Source organism: Phalangium opilio, unplaced genomic scaffold (assembly GCF_054372755.1).
Source record: "Phalangium opilio isolate 3A_F unplaced genomic scaffold, DU_Popi_V2 ptg000011l_1, whole genome shotgun sequence".
NCBI classification, from domain to species: domain Eukaryota; kingdom Metazoa; phylum Arthropoda; class Arachnida; order Opiliones; family Phalangiidae; genus Phalangium; species Phalangium opilio.
Genome location: NW_028324147.1, coordinates 8,464,778 through 8,487,564, shown reverse-complemented (window position 1 = coordinate 8,487,564; position 22,787 = coordinate 8,464,778). Strand labels below are relative to the sequence as shown.

General features: G+C 36.8%; 1 protein-coding gene across 6 annotated transcripts in view; it reads left to right on the top strand.

Moving 5' to 3' along the window:
* Positions 1 to 22,787, top strand: part of LOC149710210 (zinc finger protein rotund-like) — a 411,108-nt gene that overhangs the window by 88,975 nt on the left and 299,346 nt on the right. For 4 of the 6 annotated variants that reach the window (XM_089860326.1, XM_089860333.1, XM_089860343.1 and 1 more), the window contains one exon: positions 2,589 to 2,765. The exons of the other annotated variants lie outside the window; for them this stretch is intronic. In XM_089860326.1, coding sequence (XP_089716452.1) covers positions 2,751 to 2,765 — 15 coding nt within the window. In that variant the 5' untranslated portion in view covers positions 2,589 to 2,750. The remainder of the gene's footprint in view (positions 1 to 2,588; positions 2,766 to 22,787) is intronic. 6 annotated transcript variants of the gene reach the window in all.

Genomic DNA, 22,787 nt, shown 5'->3' with positions numbered 1-22,787 from the left:
GAGAACCCAAAGAGGGGAGGGGAGAGGGGAGTGGAGGCTTACATCGAAAAGATGTTTAGATTGTTTTTAATCTTTTTACTCGAGAAAACTATCTGCCTTCTTTTAATACCAAGTCGATCTGTGCAGAAGCGTAAAGTTGCTTCGGACGAGAGAAAGAAAAAGAAGAACTATTATCGCGTCAACTGAACCTTAACCTCCTCTTACATTACCCGAAATAGTTTCTCAAAAACGTATACAGCTCTAATTTTATTCGCTAGCTAGCAATACGCTTTAAAATATATTTTAATTAATTTATTGGAAATTATACGATATAGTTCAAACTTATTAATAACGTGAAACAGGAAAATATCGTATCAAGCGATACTAGGAATCTTTATCTTCTACACTGTGCAAGTCGAGGTACCGTTCACTCGGTGTAAACGGTGTGCGCGGCTGTACCTTTCTTTGACTTAGTCTCATCTCACTTCTGACTTTACTAAATTGATTACGTGTAATCTTTAAAAGGCCCGCCCTTGACAGTGCTAAAATGATTACTCCTAATACGTGTATAGGGACTTTGTCTTTGACAGTGATGAGCCCCTCGGTGCAAGTATGTAGCTTCGAGGTATGGACGAGTGGTTATAGTAAGTTTACGTTTAGGCTTTGGTACGTCAGTAAAGACACATGATACACTCTTATCACATATCTCTAAGTATAAAAAGATTCCTTGAGTTGCTTATGTGTTTTCCTGCCTGAAACTGTTATGTCCAGGCCCTTTTCAAAGTCGGGGCTAAAAATGTCTGTTGTTTGACCACCTTATTGTTAAGATGTGTGAACACGAGGTATTTGGATCCAAAGATGTTAGATATGATTTCAAACGAAAGAACTTTAATGGACTGATAACTTTGAAGCCCTATCCTAACTGGATCCACATATACCGGATGTTCCGACTTAACCCTATCAATCAGGCCATCTAAGTTTAGCCAAGCTGTGCTTGTTCATGTTTTAAATTAACTTTTACTATTTATTAAGCTTTGGTCATTTCAATTTAGATTCTTTGTTACTAACCGTGATTTGAGGGTCTATTTTTAGTATTAAAAGTATACTGTTATAATCTTATATACCAACAAATGCGCTGGTTTTTTTTTTTCGTCTTAGACTCTGGAAGTTGTATCTAAATATTTTCGGTCAAACTTAAGCATTAGAATACTTGGGTAAAATTTGAAAGTGTTTTTGTTGTGTCGCCATTAAAGCCGCGTTGGAAACGCGAATGCGATGGTCCCCTATATACATTCAGATACAACGAAAAAACGTTCTAAAACGTTTTCGAATGTTTGGCAGGGCTGTACATGGGAAAGTTTCCAAAGCTATGTTTTACTGTTTATCGCCTTAAAATGGTACCCAAAGTACAGTACTGGTGCTTTGTATAAACTTTGATCTGTTCCCCTTTGCACCCCAGAACTGCAGAGCGGAAACTTATTATCTCGAAGTTTGACTTTAGGAACAAAAGGAAAGATCTAAAGATTCAAGCTTAAATTTTCTTAGACTTAAATCAATCATTACTACTAAAACTGATAGAATCGATAATTAATTATTCTCAAATTTGAATTATCTTATTGGCTCACTTAAACCACGTTTTGATGACGTTGTTGACGGGGACGGAGAAAAATACGTAATTCCTTCTACCTCTGTCGCTATGACCCGCCTCTTCTTTCAGACCCCCGGTCCAGTGGAAGGGGGTCCGGAACTTAGACGCGCGCCCAGATTACTCTGTTCTCCATTCCTGCTTCTAAAATTGCATCTATCCCTGTTTCAATCATTTTTTTAAGGGTATCTTGCATAAAATGTTATGGAAAATAATTCCGAAACTCATTAATACGTTACGTAATTTTTACGTGTTGTATGAAACCTTGAAAATTAATTTGAATTTTAAAGCTTAAATAACGGGCTTTCGTAATTTACAATGACAATAATATTTTCGGCGGCTGAGTTCTATAAAGTATTTCAATGAAGGTAAAGTTAATCAGAAATATATTAACGGAAAATTGTATGCATATAAACAGCGTTTCTGTTGAGCTGTAAGTCTATCACCCTTCAAGTTTAATAAACTTCAGCTTCCATAGGTATTAGAACTTTAGTAATAACGGGGGAATTAATGATGATAGAGGGGTGTAAACCCAAACCCACCCCTTACAGTCTACGAAGGTTTTAATATAATCGACTCACGTTTTTTCACTTTTTTATATAATGTACTATTTCAAGCCCTTAAAGGGGGTGCGTATTTTTTTTCTCGTGGACATTAGCGATAATCGCGCCGTGTCTAGAGTGGCCGCTCTTAGCTCTGTACCAGATAACCTTGTAAAACCATTTTTTTTAATATCTAAATATCAAAAGTGATTAAAAATCGCACTTACGATTAACCGCGCTTCATAAAGAGAAATGTAATAATAAGAATTAAAAATTTAATAAGAGAAATTAAAAGTGTATAGTCGTTAATGCGAAGACACCCTGAGATCGGATCATTTCAAGGGATTTATTTTAATCAAGCTCTAATTTAGTATATTTTTTATTTTTTAAAAAAATATGTTTTGACTGGTTCCCAATTATAGATTTGCTCCGGCTGTCAACGATAACCCACACGGTTACCAACGACCAATCACGTTGAATTAAACGGCCTACGTGATCCCCATATACGCCAATCACGTAACGGATATCGACGAACTGTTTTGTTTTGTGTTTAAATCGAACTGCGCTGGGTCGCTCTTGGAATTATGAAAGACATCCATGTAAGTTATATTTCGTTTAAAAAAATTTGTTTTTTTTTAAATTGGTGCGGTGTTTTAAAAGAAAATGGAAATGGGATTTTTGAAGTAATAACATGTTATTTTTAAAGAGATAAGGGAATTTGAAGTAGTAACATGTCGTGTTTTAAAGAGATAAGGGAATTTGCCTAGCAATAACATGTCGTGTTTTAAAGAGATAAGGGAATTTGCCTAGCAATAACATGTCGTGTTTTAAAGAGATAAGGGAATTTGCCTAGCAATAACATGTCGTGTTTAAAGAGATAAGGGAATTTGCCTAGCAATAACATGTCGTGTTTAAAAAGATAAGGGAATTTGCCTAGCAATGACATGTCGTGTTTTAAAGAGATAAGGGAATTTGCCTAGCAATAACATGTCGTGTTTTAAAGAGATAAGGGAATTTGCCTAGCAATAACATGTCGTGTTTTAAAGAGATAAGGGAATTTGCCTAGCAATAACATGTCGTGTTTTAAAGAGATAAGGGAATTTGCCTAGCAATAACATGTCGTGTTTTAAAGAGATAAGGGAATTTGCCTAGCAATAACATGTCGTGTTTTAAAGAGATAAGGGAATTTGCCTAGCAATAACATGTCGTGTTTAAAGAGATAAGGGAATTTGCCTAGCAATAACATGTCGTGTTTAAAAAGATAAGGGAATTTGCCTAGCAATGACATGTCGTGTTTAAAAAGATAAGGGAATTTGCCTAGCAATGACATGTCGTGTTTAAAAAGATAAGGGAATTTGCCTAGCAATGACATGTCGTGTTTAAAAAGATAAGGGAATTTTCGAAGCAATAACATGTCGTGTTTAAAAAGATAAGGGAATTTTCGAAGCAATGACATGTCGTGTTTAAAAAGATAAGGGAATTTTCGAAGCAATGACATGTCGTGTTTAAAAAGATAAGGGAATTTTCGAAGCAATGACATGTCGTGTTTAAAAAGATAAGGGAATTTTCGAAGCAATGACTTGTCGTGTTTAAAAAGATAAGGGAATTTTCGAAGCAATGACTTGTCGTGTTTAAAAAGATAAGGGAATTTTCGAAGCAATGACTTGTCGTGTTTAAAAAGACAAGGGAATTTTCGAAGCAATGACTTGTCGTGTTTAAAAAGATAAGGGAATTTTCGAAGCAATGACTTGTCGTGTTTAAAAAGATAAGGGAATTTTCGAAGCAATGACTTGTCGTGTTTAAAAAGATAAGGGAATTTTCGAAGCAATGACTTGTCGTGTTTAAAAAGATAAGGGAATTTTCGAAGCAATGACTTGTCGTGTTTAAAAAGATAAGGGAATTTTCGAAGCAATGACTTGTCGTGTTTAAAAAGATAAGGGAATTTTCGAAGCAATGACATGTCGTGTTTAAAAAGATAAGAGAATTTTCGAAGCAATGACATGTCGTGTTTAAAAAGATAAGGGAATTTTCGAAGCAATGACATGTCGTGTTTAAGAAGATAAGGGAATTTTCGAAGCAATGACATGTCGCGTTTAAGAAGATAAGGGAATTTTCGAAGCAATGACATGTCGCGTTTAAAAAGATAAGGGAATTTTCGAAGCAATGACATGTCGTGTTTAAAAAGATAAGGGAATTTTCGAAGCAATGACATGTCGTGTTTAAAAAGAAGCAATATAATAATAGATAAAAATTAAGTTTAAACAAATAATCTCCCATTTAATGGAAGGTATTTTTCAAGGTTGACCTTCAGATATGAAATTAGGTTTCGCGATTATTATTTTTTTTGCGTTTACTTGCTGACAGTTAACGTAGCAACGTATACTTTAACTCTATTTTGCAAAGGTTTAGGAATTAACATTAAAGTCACATAAAATGTCTACAAATAGTAAAGACTTATCAGTCTTAGTCTGAGCTATTACAGAAAAGGCGGGAAATATGGAAAGAGGGCGATGACGTCATTAAATGTTTTAATTATTCCACTTCTGTCTGCTGTCTTTGGACTAGCAGAGAGACAAAAGTACAGATAGGTATTTTATTTTATTTTACCCTCACAAAGAGAGAAACATCTTTTCAAAGATTAGGGTAGGGGGAGGCATTGGGCTTACTGTAAGTTTAACTTGACTTGTAGTCTTTTATAATGTGGGGGATTTACCCCCTGGCCCCCCTTCTAATGATCTGGCATCAACATTAAGGAACGTAGAATACTTTTTGTATCCTTTTTGGGTTTTTTTATATTTCTTGAGAGGAAAGGAAACGGGGGGGGGGGGTGGGAGAGCTAGTTTCTTTGGAGATGGGCCATTACTCTGTCGTTAACTCGCCAAGTCCCTTTCGTGTTGCGTAAACGAGCGTTTGAAAATGGGGGTTCACCCCACGGATACGCTTTTACACGCGTCTAAATTCTGTCTTTCAACAATGCTAACCCCCTCCTCAAATATATATTTTTTTTATCTTAACTTGGGGAGCGTAGTGTGAAAAGAACACTTTACAGGGGTATAAGGTGGTATTCGTTGTTTTAGACTGTATTGTCACTCCAAGCTGGCTGATAGTTTTTATTTGCCTTACGAGATGGCGCTAAAGATGTATTAATGCCTTGAATTTAAAAATCTTGAAGTATTTTTAACCAAGAACCATAAGTTCATAAAATATGTTCCATAAGTTTGTGGTTAATGAGAGCTTGTCAAGAAGTGACGTAGGTGTAACGTCATAGACTCTCGTAAAATGACGCCTGGTGAGGCGCTGTCAAAGGCTTAGTACAGACTAAATAGGAAGATGGACTGCAAAAAGATGTGCAGTCAATTCTCGCTTGTCGTTCTCGAACTAGCTCTCAGTAGGTCTCTGTCTAGCATTACGAAGTAAAAGTAGTGTCATAGTTGAATGTATCTTTTAAACTTATGCAAGAACCCATGTAAGACCAGAGGACGCTCTTGGTAATTCCATGAGCTAATTATCAACATGGAGTCACGAAATAGGAACCATTTTCTCAACGTATCTAGGCGGATTTTGTGGGTGGAGTTAGACTAATCGTTATCCATGAAGAAAATATATTTAGACTTAACTGCGTATGTCAGGCAAATTTATGACGTAACTATAGAGTGTTTCTAGTCGATAGATGGCGTTTTATACGATCTACTCTCATAAAGTAGCTGTCGTCTGCTTTTTCATATTCCTTCGTTTTTTCGACGGAAATGCAACTTGTATATATTTTAGTTTATCTATGGTTAATCATTGCGTATTTTTCTTAGTGGTAAAAGGTCACTCCACTATGATGTGGCTCCAAAATTTATTCACGTATTGTTGAGTTTTTGTTTCTGAAGGCTTTTTATAATGTTAAGTATATCCATTTCTGCTGATAGTCTACGAGATTTTTATTTTGGAAGCGAAGTAAAATGCAAAGATAAAAACCCGTTTTTCAATTAACTTAATTGCTGAGAATTCGAAGTGGTATTACCATATTAAATAGCGATTAGACAACCTTGAATCGAATCTTAATAATGTCTGATTTAAGTTTTAATAAAGGAGGCTGATATTTATTTTTAACCTAATTTGAAAATGAAAATTGAATATTACTTGTGATTTTTCGCACGTCAAACATGGAAGATCGTACATTCGGAGTGCAAACATTTTTGTACACAGTTTTCGGTCAATTTCGTAATTGTTCTATCGTCATATAAGTTTAAAATTCTTGAAAGAAATTTTCCTGATATACATTGTGTTAGGGAACCAAATATATTTTTGAGTTTCAACACTTTCCCTTGGAACTGAGAAGTTCCATTTATGACCAATAGGTGGCGACTTTAACTTCTACTAAACCTGAAATTTCCTACCCTTGTCCCATTCTCAAATTTCTCACTTCTTTACCGGCATTGAACTTTATCGGGGTGAAAGGGGAAGAATCTATCCTTCTAAGACATTTCATCCGCGGCGTACATCCGAGGTTAAAGGTCAAATGACGTGTTAAGGTGACGTCGTTAATTGAAATTCTTGAAGGCATCCACCCACTCATTCTTTGTGACGCGTTGTTGGTTTTTTGCGCATCCATTTTCCATTCATAACGTTGAAAATTTACGAAACAATACGTTGATCCTGCAATTAGAGTATTTTAAGGATGACCCCTTGAAGACATGGATTTGTAATTTAATACAAGAGGTCATCCCTGGACCCTAGAACACTCAAATTCTAACTCAAAAACAGTGTCCCTTAGGGCAAAATGCCATAGAAAATTTTCGACTCAAAATCGTAAAAAGAACATCTCCCTTAAAATTAATTAAGAAAGTGAAAGACAATAGAGTAATGTCAGCGCTACGTATTGCAACGTCACTCCATAGCGTAATCTCGGTAGAGAGGGGAAAAACCAGTTTATCCCTCCCTTTAGGCGCGCTTTTGTAAGAGGGAATACTGAGCGCGCTTGTTAGGGGGGATGACACGTAGCTTGGAGATAGAAGGGAGTGACGTTGCTGTACGGAGCGCCGATACTACTCTCCATGCTCCGTGTCATCCCCCCTAACAAGCGCGCTCAGTATTCCCTCTTACAAAAGCGCGTCTAAAGGGAGGGATAAACTGGTTTTTCCCCTCTCTACCGAGATTACTCTATTATTTCTAATTTAATATAAGGGGTCATCCCTAAAACACTCAAATCATAACTCGAAAACAGTGACCATTAGGACAAAATGTCATTGAAGTTACATTTTCGACTCAAAATCGTCCAAAGAGCATCCCCCTTAAATTAAATTAAGAATCTGAAAGAAATACTAATTTAATTGGGGGGTCATCCCTAAAACCCTCAAATCATAACTCGAAAGTAGTGGCCCTTAGGGAAAAAATTCATAGAACATTTTCGACTCAAAATCACCCAAGGAACATAAAAACATCCCCCTTAATTTATGCCAGCCTTATCAGACACACAATGTGTATTTAGTAATGTTAAGTTGTTAACTTTAAACACTCCGAATTTTAGTAACGAAATTTGAATATAAAGTAAACGGGTCAGAGTGACATATACCTTTTTTTGAGGTTGGTTAGTTTAAAAATAAGATTTTTGATGTAAATAACGTTAAAGGTTTGGCTCATTCACCTTTTGCGACTTTTATAGCGTAGGCAGGCAGCATGCGAGAGAGGTAGGTATTTTGGGGGAAAACCGATAGTATCTTCAAGAATATAAGAAAAAAATATAGAAAGGGGTAGAATGTTGCAGAAGAAGAAGAAGGAGGAGGAGGAAGGAAATCGGAGCATCTCGAAAAAGTAAAAAAAAGAAAAAAAAATCTGAGAAACCGAAAAATAAAAATCTGGCGTTTCAATTCAAGCGAGTCCTTTATCGAACAAGTGACGAATAAAGAAAGGGGGCATGTATAGGGATAAGAAAAAAAAGGCCAATTTTTATTCGTGGGAGAAATTCGTATGTTAAAAAAATATAAACCCCTCTGCTAACCCTTTCTCGCGCCAGAAACCACGGCGTTGAAAAAGAACCTGTGTGTGTGTGAGTAGAGAGAAAAAGTTAAAAAATCTTTTTTAACTGTGAGATATTGTAAGGTATTCTTCTTCTATGTCATTGATTTCCGCATGTTCTCGGTCGACAGTCAACCCCAGTGACGATGTTATATTTAATTACAGTTATTTATGTTTATTAACACTACTAATTAAAGATAGTTTTTTAATTACTGTGGTAGGTAAGGTGGGGTTTCAGTTTTTCACACTGGCGAAAGTAACTTCACGACATTCCTAACTTTCGAACCGAATATAGGCCTATGTGTTCAAAAAAAAAAGACTGGTAGGACCGAAATATAGAGGGTTTTATAGGCGATTTTGAGTCGAAAATGTTCTATTACACACCCTAAACTAGTTTTATGATTGGAGTGTTTTAGGGATGACCCCTTAAAATTAAGTAAGAAACTAAAAGACATAGTTATATTAATTAGAGTAAGTAAGGGGTAAATTATTAATCGGGGTTGGGGTCAAGGCATCCCCGTAAAAAAAAAAAAAAAAAAAAAAAAAGTCGGGGTTGCGATAAGACAAACGAAAGTTTCAGAATTATACAAATTATTAAAAATCGTAAAATGTTTTGGTATTTGGAAATTCGCCTACTTATTAATAAGGAAAATTATTACATATCGATTCTAGTATCAGGACGGTAACTATGTGAAACACACTACCATTGCCATTGGTATAAAAGGAAGAGGAGGGATGCTGGCAAGGAGGATGGTGAACTTAAGTCTATAGTCTGTTTAATTGTTACCCTCTCTACTTTTTATAAAAACTTAACTTATTTGAGACGAATCTGAGGATTTTTTTGGCACATGACAAAAATAAATTCCCTAGTAGGCTAGTACCAAAATATAACCCCGAAAAAATAAACCAGACTACATTTTACATATTAGGTACTGGGGCCGGGGTCCCATGCCCGTACAAACACTATTAAATTATTCTTAACCCTTCGTTATGCCCATTAATCCCTATTAAAAGATTGTCCGCTAATCACCTGCAATTAAAACTTCAAAACATCGAAACCACTCTAAAAACCGCAAGCTTGTTATTGAATAGTCTAATTCGGCAACTGTAATGCGTAAAGAGAACTTTACAGGAACAAAAAATCATGAGTACCCCTATGCGCATGCTCTTCCGTATATAATTCACGAATTGTTCTATCGAATAGTCAAAGACCAAGATGGTGGTGGTGGTGGTAAATTTTGTGACGTTGTCACGTTGGAGGTAAAGTTCTAAATCGTTGGTAATGACTGTCGTTCGGCGCTTGTTGGGGGTGGATGAATTTCGTGTGGTTTCTTCGCATTTCTTTTTTTCTCACCTTAAGATAAAAATAAAATCGAGAGAAAAAAGAATGTTCTTTTAAAACGGTTGGCTGAATGTCGAGAATCGAGACTATTTCCACAAAAAAACAAAAAACACGCTCACACAAAGTAAGAAAGAAAAGAAACCACTCGGAGCGAGGCGAGCGGCGAGCTTTTACGACCGAAACTATATTACACGCGTAACAGAGTAATACAATTACCCGAACTAAGATCTATTTTCTTTTTTTATTTTGTTTAATCTTTAAGTATCACCATAAGTTTATAAGGTATGTTCCATAAGCATAACACTACCTATAATGCCATCTGGAGACTTACAGTTCGAGCTACTTCGAGAACGACAAGCGAGAATTGAAGTACTACACTCGGTTTCCTATTTAGTTTAATTTCTAAATAAAATATTTTTGCTAAAAGAATTTTGGTTAAAAAAACCAAGATAAGAAATGATTTTAAATAAGTGATGTTTTATAATCATGTCTTCAAAACTGAAAATTTTAATATCTGTCACTACAGGCATTTAATTTTAGACTTATCTTTTACTTTTTCGCGTCTTTGTATACAAAGACAGTTTTTATTCATCTAGTCTGAACTCACTAAGCCTTTGACAGCGCCTCGAATCTATGACATACCTCATTCACTTCATGACAAGCTCCAGTTTGTAACCAGTGACAAACTTATGAACATATCTTATAAACTTATGGTTGGTATCACGAGTTTTTTCTTTGACCAAAAAAAATGCAACCCCTAATGACTGACTATATTAGACCACGCTCTTAAAACGTAAAACTTACGTAACTTCAAGGTCAAATTTACGTGTTTTCAAAAGATGGTGCATGCACTTGCTTGGTTTATCTCGTTCTCTCTTTTGAAAATGCAAATAAATTTATTTCAAGCCAGTTGTTCTAATTAGATCAGACGTTTTTTAAAGTCGTATAAAATCATTAATGCCATTAGGTTCAACGTTATCTAGGCTTAACGTTCCTCGTATACCTGTAACGTACGTGTTTCGAATCGCTTTATTTAAGAAATAGATGGTTTTTTTCCTTGAAAAATGTGAAACTTTAACTTTTAAAAGATTATGGATTTTAGCATGCAGTAATGTCGTTAGATATAAGCTGGCTTTTTTAAGAATTTAAGCGGCGTTAACCCTTTGACTTTTGAGTCCAAAAATACTAATCTTAATTTTAAAGGATGATAGGACCATTTTATATTTTTTTTCCGAGGATAAAGATAGAATTATAAGTTGACCTTTGACCCTCACCGTGCTAATACTTTTATTCCGTATTTAACTTATAAATAATTCTGCCACGAAAAACACGTCTCGTTATATAACTTGATCGTGACTCTATCTTTGCGAGAATTAGTAAGGGATTCTAATCATTATTTATGTTTGTAGAAAACACCAATTCAATATGACTTTTCATAGTTTTAATATGAATCAGGAAAGTTTTAAGGTAAACCCAAAGGCCAATCGGATGGAGCTTTTTTGATGACGTAATTCACGGGATAGGAATAATGTCGTTGTGTGTAAAGTAGTCAATATATTTGGCGTTTAATTTCGATTATTGATAATTTTAAACACTTGAAATTGTGAACATTTGGGCGTGGTGTAAGGATTTCAATATGAATTTTCATAGTTTTAATATGAATCAAGAAAGTTTTAAGGTAAACCCAATGGCCAATCGGGTGGAGTTTTATCGATGACGTAATTCACAAGCTAGGAATAATCTCGTTCTGTGTAAATTGGTCAATATATTTGGTGTTTAATTTCGACTATTGATAATTATTAATTTTAAATACTTGAAATTTTGAACATTTGGACGTGGTGGTGTAAGGATTTTGTGGAGTTTACATGTGTTTGGATGGTCGCGGCTTTAAGTAAGACCGGGGGCCTGTAGTCTAGACTTTGAGACATCTTCGAAATAAACCACTAACGCTATCCATCCGTTTTTCCCGGAGCGAGAAAACTGGTTAAAAATGACTTATTAAGAAAAGGATAACGCCAAAGGAGTAAGCTTATCAGAGTGTAGAAGCCAGCAGCATCCCATTCACTCTACCTCTGAAAGAAGCGTCACGAGGGGCAAGCCACTAACTCGCGGATCTAGTGTGTTCTAATCAAATTTGAAAAGGTAGCTTCAGAGATAGATTTAATTTTAGAAGTAGGAATGGAGAACACAGTAATCTGGGCGCGCGTCAAAGTCCCGGACCCTCTTCCCCGGTAAAGGGGGGGGGGGTATGAAAGAAGAGGCGGGTCATAGCGACAGATGTAAAAAGGAATTACGTATTTTTCACCGTTCCCGTCAGCAACGTCATCAAAACGTAGTTTTCAAGTCAGCCAATAAGATAAATTAAAATATTCGTTACGTGTTGGAGGGAGGGGCTCTATACTGGGCTATGAGCCGGACTAAAGTAAAGACTAACCGTTCTCCATTCCTTCTTTTAATATTAAATCAATCCCTGGTAGCTTATAAATCAATCTTTAGGTTTTGAATGTAAACGTTGACTTCGAATATAATTTGAAAATCAAGTCTTTGAATGTTTTTCTTTTAATCGAAAGAGGGTTACCATGTTTCTATCTCTAATATTAAAGAAGATAAGAGTGCAATTAAGTTTCCGTAATGGACACTACACGTTAGGCTTGTCGACAAAGCACTGGGGAGAAGTATCCCGTGAAGGATTATTACACTGTTGTGACATCCTTCTGTTGCTAGTTAAACGGCGTATTTAATTTTTCCGTTTTAGTAATAATTTCAATTTACAAATAAGGAAACAAACTAATTAGGCTCTAGTTTCATATTTTCAATCATTTAAAACTATCAAAACATTATAGTAGTCGAAATTAAACAAGACTGACACTTCAGAATTTTCTCGAAATATTAATTTCGTATTAAAGGGAAACTTTTGAGTTAATTTCTTCAAAAAAAAAAAAAATCCAATTTGAATCATAGAAACGGTTTGATTTGCCACCTTAATTTCCTGATCTATATAAATTTTTGGAAAATTTGAAATCGAATCGATATCGTACTATAGTTCTAATAGTTCAATTAAATATTAATGAATACATTTTACAATTGACTAGTCAATAATTTTTGTTTATCCGTGATCAGAAGTGATTTTCCCCTCGCTTCTTAACGTCCTTCCGTTCCCCAAGTGCAATTTTCGGTGGTTTTTCTTGTTTTTCGAGACCGGACGTCGTTACGTTAAAGTTTCTTCTTTTTTCATTTTGAAAAAAAAAAGAGGAGCCGCCCGTCAAATTGTCAATAATCATTTTAGCTGGCACCCGCCCTTGCCCTTGCTCTCTCCCGTAACAGACTTACCTGGCGGTATAATGTTAACAAGTTGGGAAACCATAATAACCCTCTCAGAGTCGAGACGGAATTAAGAGGTTTTTCTTAAATAATTAAATAAGTATAACTGATATTAATTATTTTAATCGTCATTAATTTACCTTAATTCTAGTTAAATCGCTTTAAGAAACTTTATTCCTAAAATCATTTTTAACATAGCTATTGTTGACGTTTCAATTCAAGCGTATGCCTCTTTAAAAATTTTTGGAAATTTAGGGTATATAAGGCGATTGATTCACTTCAAATGATAAGAAAACCCGCAATTGCGTGAACGTTTTGCCATTGGGTGGCTGGACGTTTCTCGTAACCCTAGCCGATCGCCGCGTTCTTCTTAATCCTAACGATGGGAGTAGAAGCCAAAGATTACTTTCTGGGAACGCGGTGAAAGACACACAGATACGTCCAATATAATACCTCTCCGTGACGTCATCGTCACTCGGAGAGGTAAAAATCTTTCAGTTTTAATCGTTGGAAATCTGACTTTAGTGAAAGGCGTTCTTAGGCAGGCTGAGATTATTTAAATTTCAACCTTTATCGACTGCTTCGAAAAAATGACGAGGCGTAAACGTGCTCGGTTTTTGTTTTATCAGCTCATTTCCGATTGATTATGAATGAAGATTTCATAATTCAGAATTATCCCTAATTGATTAGGGCTCTCTCGAATACAAATCGTTTAGTGAAAAACCTTTAGGGCGTGTTTTGAGAAGATGTGTGTAATTCATGGTAATTAATTCGGCCCCACGCGGTAGTTAAATGAACTTACGTAAAAGTATCAAATGTCTTAATATTGGTACCCTGGTTGATTAACCGATTCGAAGTTTCAGCAGGTGAAACATTTGCATGGCACTAGAGATAAGTCGGTAATTAACCGTCCGTAACTTACCTTTAATTGATCAAATACCACCGGAAATTATCCCTTCTAAGGAATAAGTCGCTTTATATACCCTAAATTTCCAAAAATTGTTGAAGAGGCATACGCTTGAATTCAAACGTCAATAATAGCTGTGTTTAAAATGATTTTAGGAATAACCTTTCTTAAAACGACTTAACTATAATTAAGGTAAATTACTGTCGATTAAAATAATTTCAATTACATTTATTTAATTATTTAAGAAAAACCTCTTAAGTGGGTAGATAGCAATCGCCTAAGCTCGGAGAGGCTTATTTTGGTATCCCAATTATTGAATTATTCTAGATCAGTAAAAATTTTAATTTTTTTAAACTTGAAATCAGTTTATTAATATAAATATATTTAATTATAGTGTAGAGTGATAGACGTTAAGCGAGTTTCTCACGTTTTTTCCATAATTTTGCAATTGCTTCCGAAATGAAGTGGAAATATATTTTAATAACTTTCGGAGATATGTTAATTAAAAAGCGTGTCACGCATATCTAAAGTAGGGTACTCTGTATACTTCTGTTTTTTCGACTTATTTTTTTGTAGCATTCCATCAAGACATATATACCGAAAACCTATTACGGTAAAGACTGATTTTTATCCCGATAGAAAAAAGCAGTAAATTGTAATTAAAAACGGGGGTTTTCAAATTAAAAACCACTTGGGTGAAACTATTTTTTTTTTCATCAAATTTTCGAGTCATTCAGAACTAGCTCACCTTTATTTTAGTCGTTCTTTAGTTAGTGTTATAAAGCTGAAGTCGTTTCTCTCATGAATAAGCTTTCGAACAGTTGAAGTTTTTTGACAATTTTTAATCTTAAGTTAATCTGATTGCTCGCTATTTTAATCCAGATATTTAACGAATTAAATATTTTATTTTTTATTAAATACAAATTTTATTTTATTTTTTTTATTAAATATTTTATTTTTTATTAAATACAAATTTTATTTTATTTTTTTTATTAAATATTTTATTTTTTATTAAATACAAATTTTATTTTATTTTTTTTATTAAATATTTCATTTTTTATTAAATACAAATTTTATTTTATTTTTTTTATTAAATATTTCATTTTTTATTAAATACAAATTTTATTTTATTTTTTTTATTAAATACAAATTTTATTTTATTTTTTTATTAAATATATATTTTATTTTTTTTATAATTAAATATTTAAAAAATAAAATTAAAAATAATAAAATATATATTTAATTGAAAATAATAAAAATATAAAATATATATTTAATACGTTAGTATATTGAACAATATTCTTTGGAGTATGGAATCGATTCGCGAAGCTGTGTTAGTATCGTGTTTCTTTTTTGCGCGGAAATAGAAAATAAAGGATTTATCGGAGCGTTTCGACTTCATTATCGAAGTACCAATGAAACTGAGCTTTTCGACTCCAAGCTCGATTTTTCTTCTTCTTATAATTCCGAATTTTTATTAGCTGTAAAAAAAAAGTCAATTATGTTTGGTTGCTGAAGAACGGATGTGGAATTCTAGAAAATCTTGTAAGACACGATCGTTGGTCGCCGGGGATGTGGTTGAATTTATACTTGATATTAATTATAAAATGAGAGAATCCATATTCAGAAAGAACCATTCGTCCGGAAAGACGTCAATACCCGCCTAATTATTACCTGCTACAATCTATGATTTATATTTTATAATTATTCCTTGAATATTAATATAAATATATAATTTTCATGTTCGTTATTAGTAACGCTAATTTGTCTGGCTTCATTTGAATATTGCGATTTCATGGTTCTTAATCTAATATACAGGGGGATTCTGATAAGTCTGCCAAAATAAATTAATGGGTTGTTCTTGGGGTCAAACTGAGGTGAAAGGTCATCAAAGAGCATGGCGTCTACACCACTTAAAAACGGAGACACAGGCCCCAAAACACTTCAATAAAACAAGGAAGTACTTACGAACTTGGATTAGCACATATCAGCCTTCAATCTAAGAACGTTATTGAACCTTTATCGAGCAGATGTGTACTATTAAATGGGTAGACGTGCGAGTACTCTGTTAAAGTAAAGCTAATTACTGCGCATGTTTGTCTATTTCCTTCAATGTTTGAGAGCCCGTATCTCCGTAACTAAATGTTGTTGACCCTACGTTTGACCAAAGAACACACCCTTGATTTTATGGCAGACTTATCGGAAATACCTTTTATATTTCATAAAGAAGTTAGTATGTTTGTTTTTTATGCACAGTTACAATTCGTTAATTTCCGAATTTTCCCAAACTTTGTGGTTGGTGTAAGTTGCACTCAAGGTGGGGTCCGCGACCCCCTAGCCATTAAACCTGGTAAGGACATAGTAGTTAGTAACATTTTTAGTTTTATGAATACCCCCTAATTAAGCATAGTTTCATTGAATTTGAAATTTTTAGAAGAGTGTTTCTAAAAAACAACGACAGGTGAATATTTGATAAGAGTGGGACCAAAGAGTATTTAGTATTTATTGGCTACAGAAAACGTATCCTCGTTTCCAGTCCGTTATAACACCACGGGAAACACATTGTGGCTTTGATAGTATTCTATAGTTTTAATCGATAAGGTTGTGCATTTCCACTTACCAAATTTTTGTAATTTGAAATTAACAGAAATTAATTGGTATTAATGGAACTTAATCAATCAAAAATTGGATCTATCATAATTAATACGATACGAATGAACCTTAAGAGTTTTAACACTCAATTACAGTTTGATTTATTTCTTATAAATATTAATAAAGGTTGGCAAGCGGGATCAATTTGGCGAGTGAGGGCCTCCCGAATGGCCCTACCTTTAACACTTACCTGTAATTTGCGGTAGTTTGATACGGGCCCGCGGCTGTTATATAGCGAGTGTTGAAGTTATTTGGGGGTATAGAGGCCCGGTCATCTTATAGTTTTATAGCTTCCGAATTATTTTTACGCTTTCTTCAATATGAGGAAAAGATTAAGTTGCCATATAACAATAAGTAAGACATGAATGGGATATCATATTTAGAATTATGTTTTTGGGTTTTTTTTTTTGTTTTTTAATTTTTGAAAGCTTAATGCTCCAAGAAGCGATATCTAGTTTTCTAGGGAAAAGTTGTAAGATGCCTAAATATTCGCGCGCCATAGTCCCAGTCCCCCTTTTAAAATACAAGGGGGGACGTAAAAGGAGGCCGGGCTATTTCGCCTCTCCTCAGTCGGACTTGGCAATTCGGGCTTAACTCCGCCCCCAGCGCCATTATGGTATGTTTTTTTAACAGAATGAAAGCTACATAAGCTCCTCCTCCTGGTATGTTTTCTAGCACTAGTGGAAGGTAGCCTGACGTTGCATGACGTAGTACTGCCAAGTCCCTATACGTAATTTTCGTCCTTCGCGTCGCGCTGACGTGGGTTTTCAAGAACCAATGAGATGCTGGTTGTAATTTAGAGGCGGGGATTAACTCCGAACCTCCGCTTGGACTAGAGATAAAGCTGGAAATTTGGCGAATTTATACCTTCTGCATAATAAACTAGATATCGCTTCTTGCTGCTCTTTATTGAGAAAATATCTCAGGGCTGCTAGCGTAGAAGGTTGTTTTTAAGGACGAGAAAAATTGCCCTGATTTTAAACCACAGTTAAGGTTCACGTGTAAATTAGTGTTTTCTCTTTTCATACAGGGTGTTTCTGAAAGGTATCTCAGAAATTAAGAGGGATGTTATATTTTTATGAATAATATATGTTCCATAAGTTTGTCACTGGTTACTGAGAGGTTGTCATGAAGTGACGTAGGTCATAGATTCTCGTAAAAATCATTGACACAAATTATTGCTACCTTAATTAATAATAATATAATAGTAACTAATATAGTTAAAATATAGTATTTGTAAATCTCATCTCTAAGCCGGTTTCCTACGGAATTTGGCATACTTATCTTTGTTACGTTACTGGATGTATAAGAGTGGGGCGTTTTATAGCTATTAAACATTTCTCCACTGAGAGGAGCGAGAGATAGAGCGACCCGTGATTTCTCTCTCAACTGAGGTCAAGAGATGGGGTCATACATACACCAGGGGATAGAAATATAGGGGAAGACTGCACTATTTAGAAACCGACTGTATTCTCACCTTGACGAACCCTCGGCCTAGACTTTTTCCTGGCGGCCATTTCAAAGGGAGCCTTGATCCGCGCACCACTCTCTCCATCGAGGTGTAAAATGGCAGAGGGTAAAAAGAATTTGAAGAAATCTACTAGGGTCTTCAATAGAGGTGCGAGTAGAGGTGATTCGGGGATTAAAATTCCACAATGTCCTTCTCTATCTTGCTTGCGATAGTTTCTTTATGATTTTATTGGGTGCACGTTGTAATGTGTCATTTCAACTTCGGAAATGAGTTCGAAATTTGATCCTTTTCAAGAATGAAGTGTAAAGGGTCTCCTTGTGATTTACAGATGGACAATTTAAATTATTATATATTATAACATTAATGGGTTATTTATTTATTTATTTCCCCGTCTCCCCTGTATAAGGATGGAACTTCACGATTGCATCCTCTACAATAGGAAGCTTGTGACATGTTCAGGGGTATGATAAATGCCAATGCTCAAGAATAGCCCCAACCAAAAATCGTGAAGTAAACCATAACCCTAATCCAACTTAACTAGATTTGTGTCACACTCTATGAAGAGAACACTGCCCAAACGATGCCAAACCAGACTTCCCATAACATGCATAGTGTGGTTGGTTTTTAGGTTTGGTTTAGTGTGACTTAGATTCGGTTTGTTAGGCTTTGGTTCGGTTCAGTTGGGCTTGGGGTTCGGTTCAGTTGGACTTGGGGTTCGGTTTAGTTGGACTCGGGGTTCGGTTTAGTTGGGCTCGGGGTTCGGTTCAGTTGGGGCTCGGGTTCGGTTTAGTTGGGCTCGGGTTCGGTTCAGTTGGGGCTCGGGTTCGGTTCAGTTGGGGCTCGGGTTCGGTTCAGTTGGGGCTCGGGTTCGGTTCAGTTGGGGCTCGGGTTCGGTTCAGTTGGGGCTCGGGTTCGGTTCAGTTGGGGCTCGGGTTCGGTTCAGTTGGGGCTCGGGTTCGGTTCAGTTGGGGCTCGGGTTCGGTTCAGTTGGGGCTCGGGTTCGGTTCAGTTGGGGCTCGGGTTCGGTTCAGTTGGGGCTCGGGTTCGGTTCAGTTGGGGCTCGGGTTCGGTTCAGTTGGGGCTCGGGTTCGGTTCAGTTGGGGCTCGGGTTCGGTTCAGTTGGGGCTCGGGTTCGGTTCAGTTGGGGCTCGGGTTCGGTTCAGTTGGGGCTCGGGTTCGGTTCAGTTGGGGCTCGGGTTCGGTTCAGTTGGGGCTCGAGTTCGGTTCAGTTGGGGCTCGAGTTCGGTTCAGTTGGGGCTCGAGTTCGGTTCAGTTGGGGCTCGAGTTCGGTTCAGTTGGGGCTCGAGTTCGGTTCAGTTGGGGCTCGAGTTCGGTTCAGTTGGGGCTCGAGTTCGGTTCAGTTGGGGCTCGAGTTCGGTTCAGTTGGGGCTCGAGTTCGGTTCAGTTGGGGCTCGAGTTCGGTTCAGTTGGGGCTCGAGTTCGGTTCAGTTGGGGCTCGAGTTCGGTTCAGTTGGGGCTCGAGTTCGGTTCAGTTGGGGCTCGAGTTCGGTTCAGTTGGGGCTCGGGTTCGGTTCAGTTGGGGCTCGGGTTCGGTTCAGTTGGGGCTCGGGTTCGGTTCAGTTGGGGCTCGGGTTCGGTTCAGTTGGGGCTCGGGTTCGGTTCAGTTGGGCTTGGGGTTCGGTTCAGTTGGGCTTGGGGTTCGGTTCAGTTGGGCTTGGGGTTCGGTTCAGTTGGGCTTGGGTTAGGGTGTATGAAACCTTACCCTAATCCAACCTAACTAGATTAATGAAGAAAATGCCGCCCAAACTATGGTTTTTTCACTATTTTGACCGCAACATGTCCTCGCATAAAAATCATAATGTTAGAAAATTTGTTTGTTCTTAGGTTAAATTTAGTTTTGGATTGAGGCTAGGTTGCCATCATAGCCCAGCATAAAGAGACTGCAGAGACATACGCACCAAATGTTTTGTACCCCCAAAATTTCTCAACACAATATTTGTAGATGAGTGATATGAGGGAAATTCATATTTCCCATCGTATCGTATCTTTCGTCTATAGTGACCCAGATTCTATTAATTCCCTAGCGATGATGCATGCATGCCTACTCAGTGAAAGTGCATGCTTCAAAATTCTTTATAGTCAGAATTCTTCTTAGAAATGTCTCCTATGTATATTTGAAATAAAGGGGGTTGAGTTGGGGAGGGGGACGCGAGAATTCAAACTTAAGGAATAAAGATTAGGCTTAACGCTAGTATACTATTCCCACTATCAACCTTACTGTTCTTGGATGGCTAATATTTGTCCGGGGAATCTTTCGATCGTCTATGCCGCCTCGGCGGCCCAGTAGGCCTTATGGCGAGTGCCTGTGGGAAACTCAAATATCGTCCCTACCTCCTCCTCCTCCTCTCACTTAATCCTCCCATTTGCCTCTCGTAAAGAGTGTTCTGTCACATTCCTATACACCAAGCTAGTGTTACCTGTCAAAAAAGAGAAGGGAAACGATAAGGCCTACATGCCTGCTTTATGGTGACAATGTCTTTCCGTGTGGTTATACGCTGCCCAACTTGTCTCCTATCCGACTGTCAAGCCAAAGTTCCCCCACGTTTTTTTTATCCGTCGCTTTTTAAAGGTGAATTCTGATGTCGAGGGCAAGAGCCCCCGTATTTCGCGAAGGATACTTGCTAAGCGAATCAGTTGCGTACTGGTTCGGTTATAACTATTCCCCATGATTTACTCTCTCAAAGACCTCTCGATATTTGTTTATCCGACAGATAGCGCCAAAACCGTTAATTGACCATTTCGTCGATGTAACTAAGAAGGAAAGACACGGGGGTAAAACTGTTCCTTCCATCTCGCTTTTTGGCGCCTGCGTTGTAATCTTTTTGCATCATGAGAGTGCGCAGAGACGGGAAGGGCTCAACCCCCTTGTACGTCCCGATACTGAAGGTTGCCTACCCCTTTTCTTACTTCGAAAAGTCTATTTCACGTTCCTCAGGAACGAACCATCATTTGACGTTAGTTTTTTCCCGCCAAAACGTTTCTACAGATTTAGCTCTCTTTTTATGGTGATCAGATGCGAGCGGATCTAGGGCCGAGCGCTGCATAAATGGAATACGGAAACCTGCATGCGCACGATCTAGATCATTAAATGGAACAAACATTTTTAGATCGTCCCAGATACTTTAACGGAATACGATAAGTGTCCGACTCCTCTCTCTTAAACACGAACGACACTTTACTGCCCGTCCCGTCTTCTTCCTCCCTTGGTTCGAACTCGCTAATTTTGGCGCCATTTTTTGCGCGGGAACTCTTAACTGACGCGAGCGCGATTCTAGCTGATATTAAAAAGAACGTTGCGTATATAGCTGCCAGGGGTAAAAAGCGGAGAGGGGATAACGGGATGGGAAGGGGGGGGGGGACCTAACCCCTAGGCTGCCTTTGACTTAATATATGATCAAATTTGTCAGAGAAGGAAATGACTGTAAATGAGTTTGACAGAGTATTCCTCTCCCCACCATTTACCTGTACGCGTTCATAAAAAAAATATCATACCTTATGGCAAGGCTTAGCTGCTTACACCCTGATATATTTCAATAACTTTTCTTGTGCGAAATTCCTATGGCATATGATGCTTCAGATTTAAACTGTTAAATATTTGCGTATAACTTTCAAACTTGGTGAGAATTTAAGCCTAACGTACTCTGAAGCACGAGTCTTGTGTATAATTGTTGAATGTTGTTTTATCAGTTTTCTTGTTCATTATGTGCAGTCAATTTTCGATAATTTCCTAATTTGACCGAAGTGCAACAGTAACTCTTGGCTAATGTTATAGAAGTTATTGGGACAGTGGCGAACCGCTAGTCATTAAGCCTATTAATAATTTATTATTTAGTTTTAGCATAAGGTTATAAGATATGTTCCATAAGTGTGATACTACCTATACTTCGTAATGCTAGAGACTTAGAGCTCGAGATAACTAGTTCGAGAACAACAAGCGAGAATTGACTACACTCGGTTAATTTTGCAGCACTTTCATCTTCCTATTTAGTCTGTACTAAGCTTTTGACAGCGCCTTTACGAGAATCTATGACCTACGTCACTTCATAACAAGGTCCAGTTTGTAACCAGTGACAAACTTACGACTGGAACATATATTATGGTTTTAGGATTAACAGTCTCTATTTAAGCATCGTTTTATTGAATTTGAAAGACGTAAAAAAAGGTTACTTTCCAAAAACCACGTCACGCAGATACTCCATATGGGTGGGCCTAAAGACAATTTGAAATTTGTAAAAAAAAAAACAAAGTTGTGTCTCGCATTTACAATGACTCTACTATTATAAAATAAGCCCTTACGGCACTAGGCAGGCGGAAACGATATTAAATAGCTTGTTTAGTAATTAACATTTAGGCCTAACGCATTATTAGTATTTTTTTGAACCAAAGATCCTTTAAGGAGGTGTAAAGATACTCTTGTAAAAGTGATGTGAAAAACGGGGATCGCTGGCTCGTGTAAACTTTAAAGAGATCGTTAAAGAAAAGTAACCAAGAAAAAAATGAGATGGAATTTTTTTCATATTCTTTGTAAAACATGTGTTTAAAGGCGATCTTCATTATCATAACCGAAGAACTCTCCCACCCATTGCTAACTCGGTTTAATAGAGAGGTTAAGATAACATCCTGGAATTCCTTCGTCAAATATTAAAAATAAATGATTTCATATTAATAATATTAATATTATTAATATTCAATTTTATGCTTTTTAACGTAAAATTTTACATGTGAGACTGGCATTGTTAAAGGCCGACTTCCAGCGAAAAGGGTTCTAGCGAACTGAAAACCGAGAATCGAGAAAAAACAATGGACTGAGCGACCGTGCCGATTTTCGAATCCCCGCTGGGGCAGAAGTTGGAAGGGTTCTAGCTAACTGAAAGCCGTGCAATGCGGTTCTATTGAACTGACGA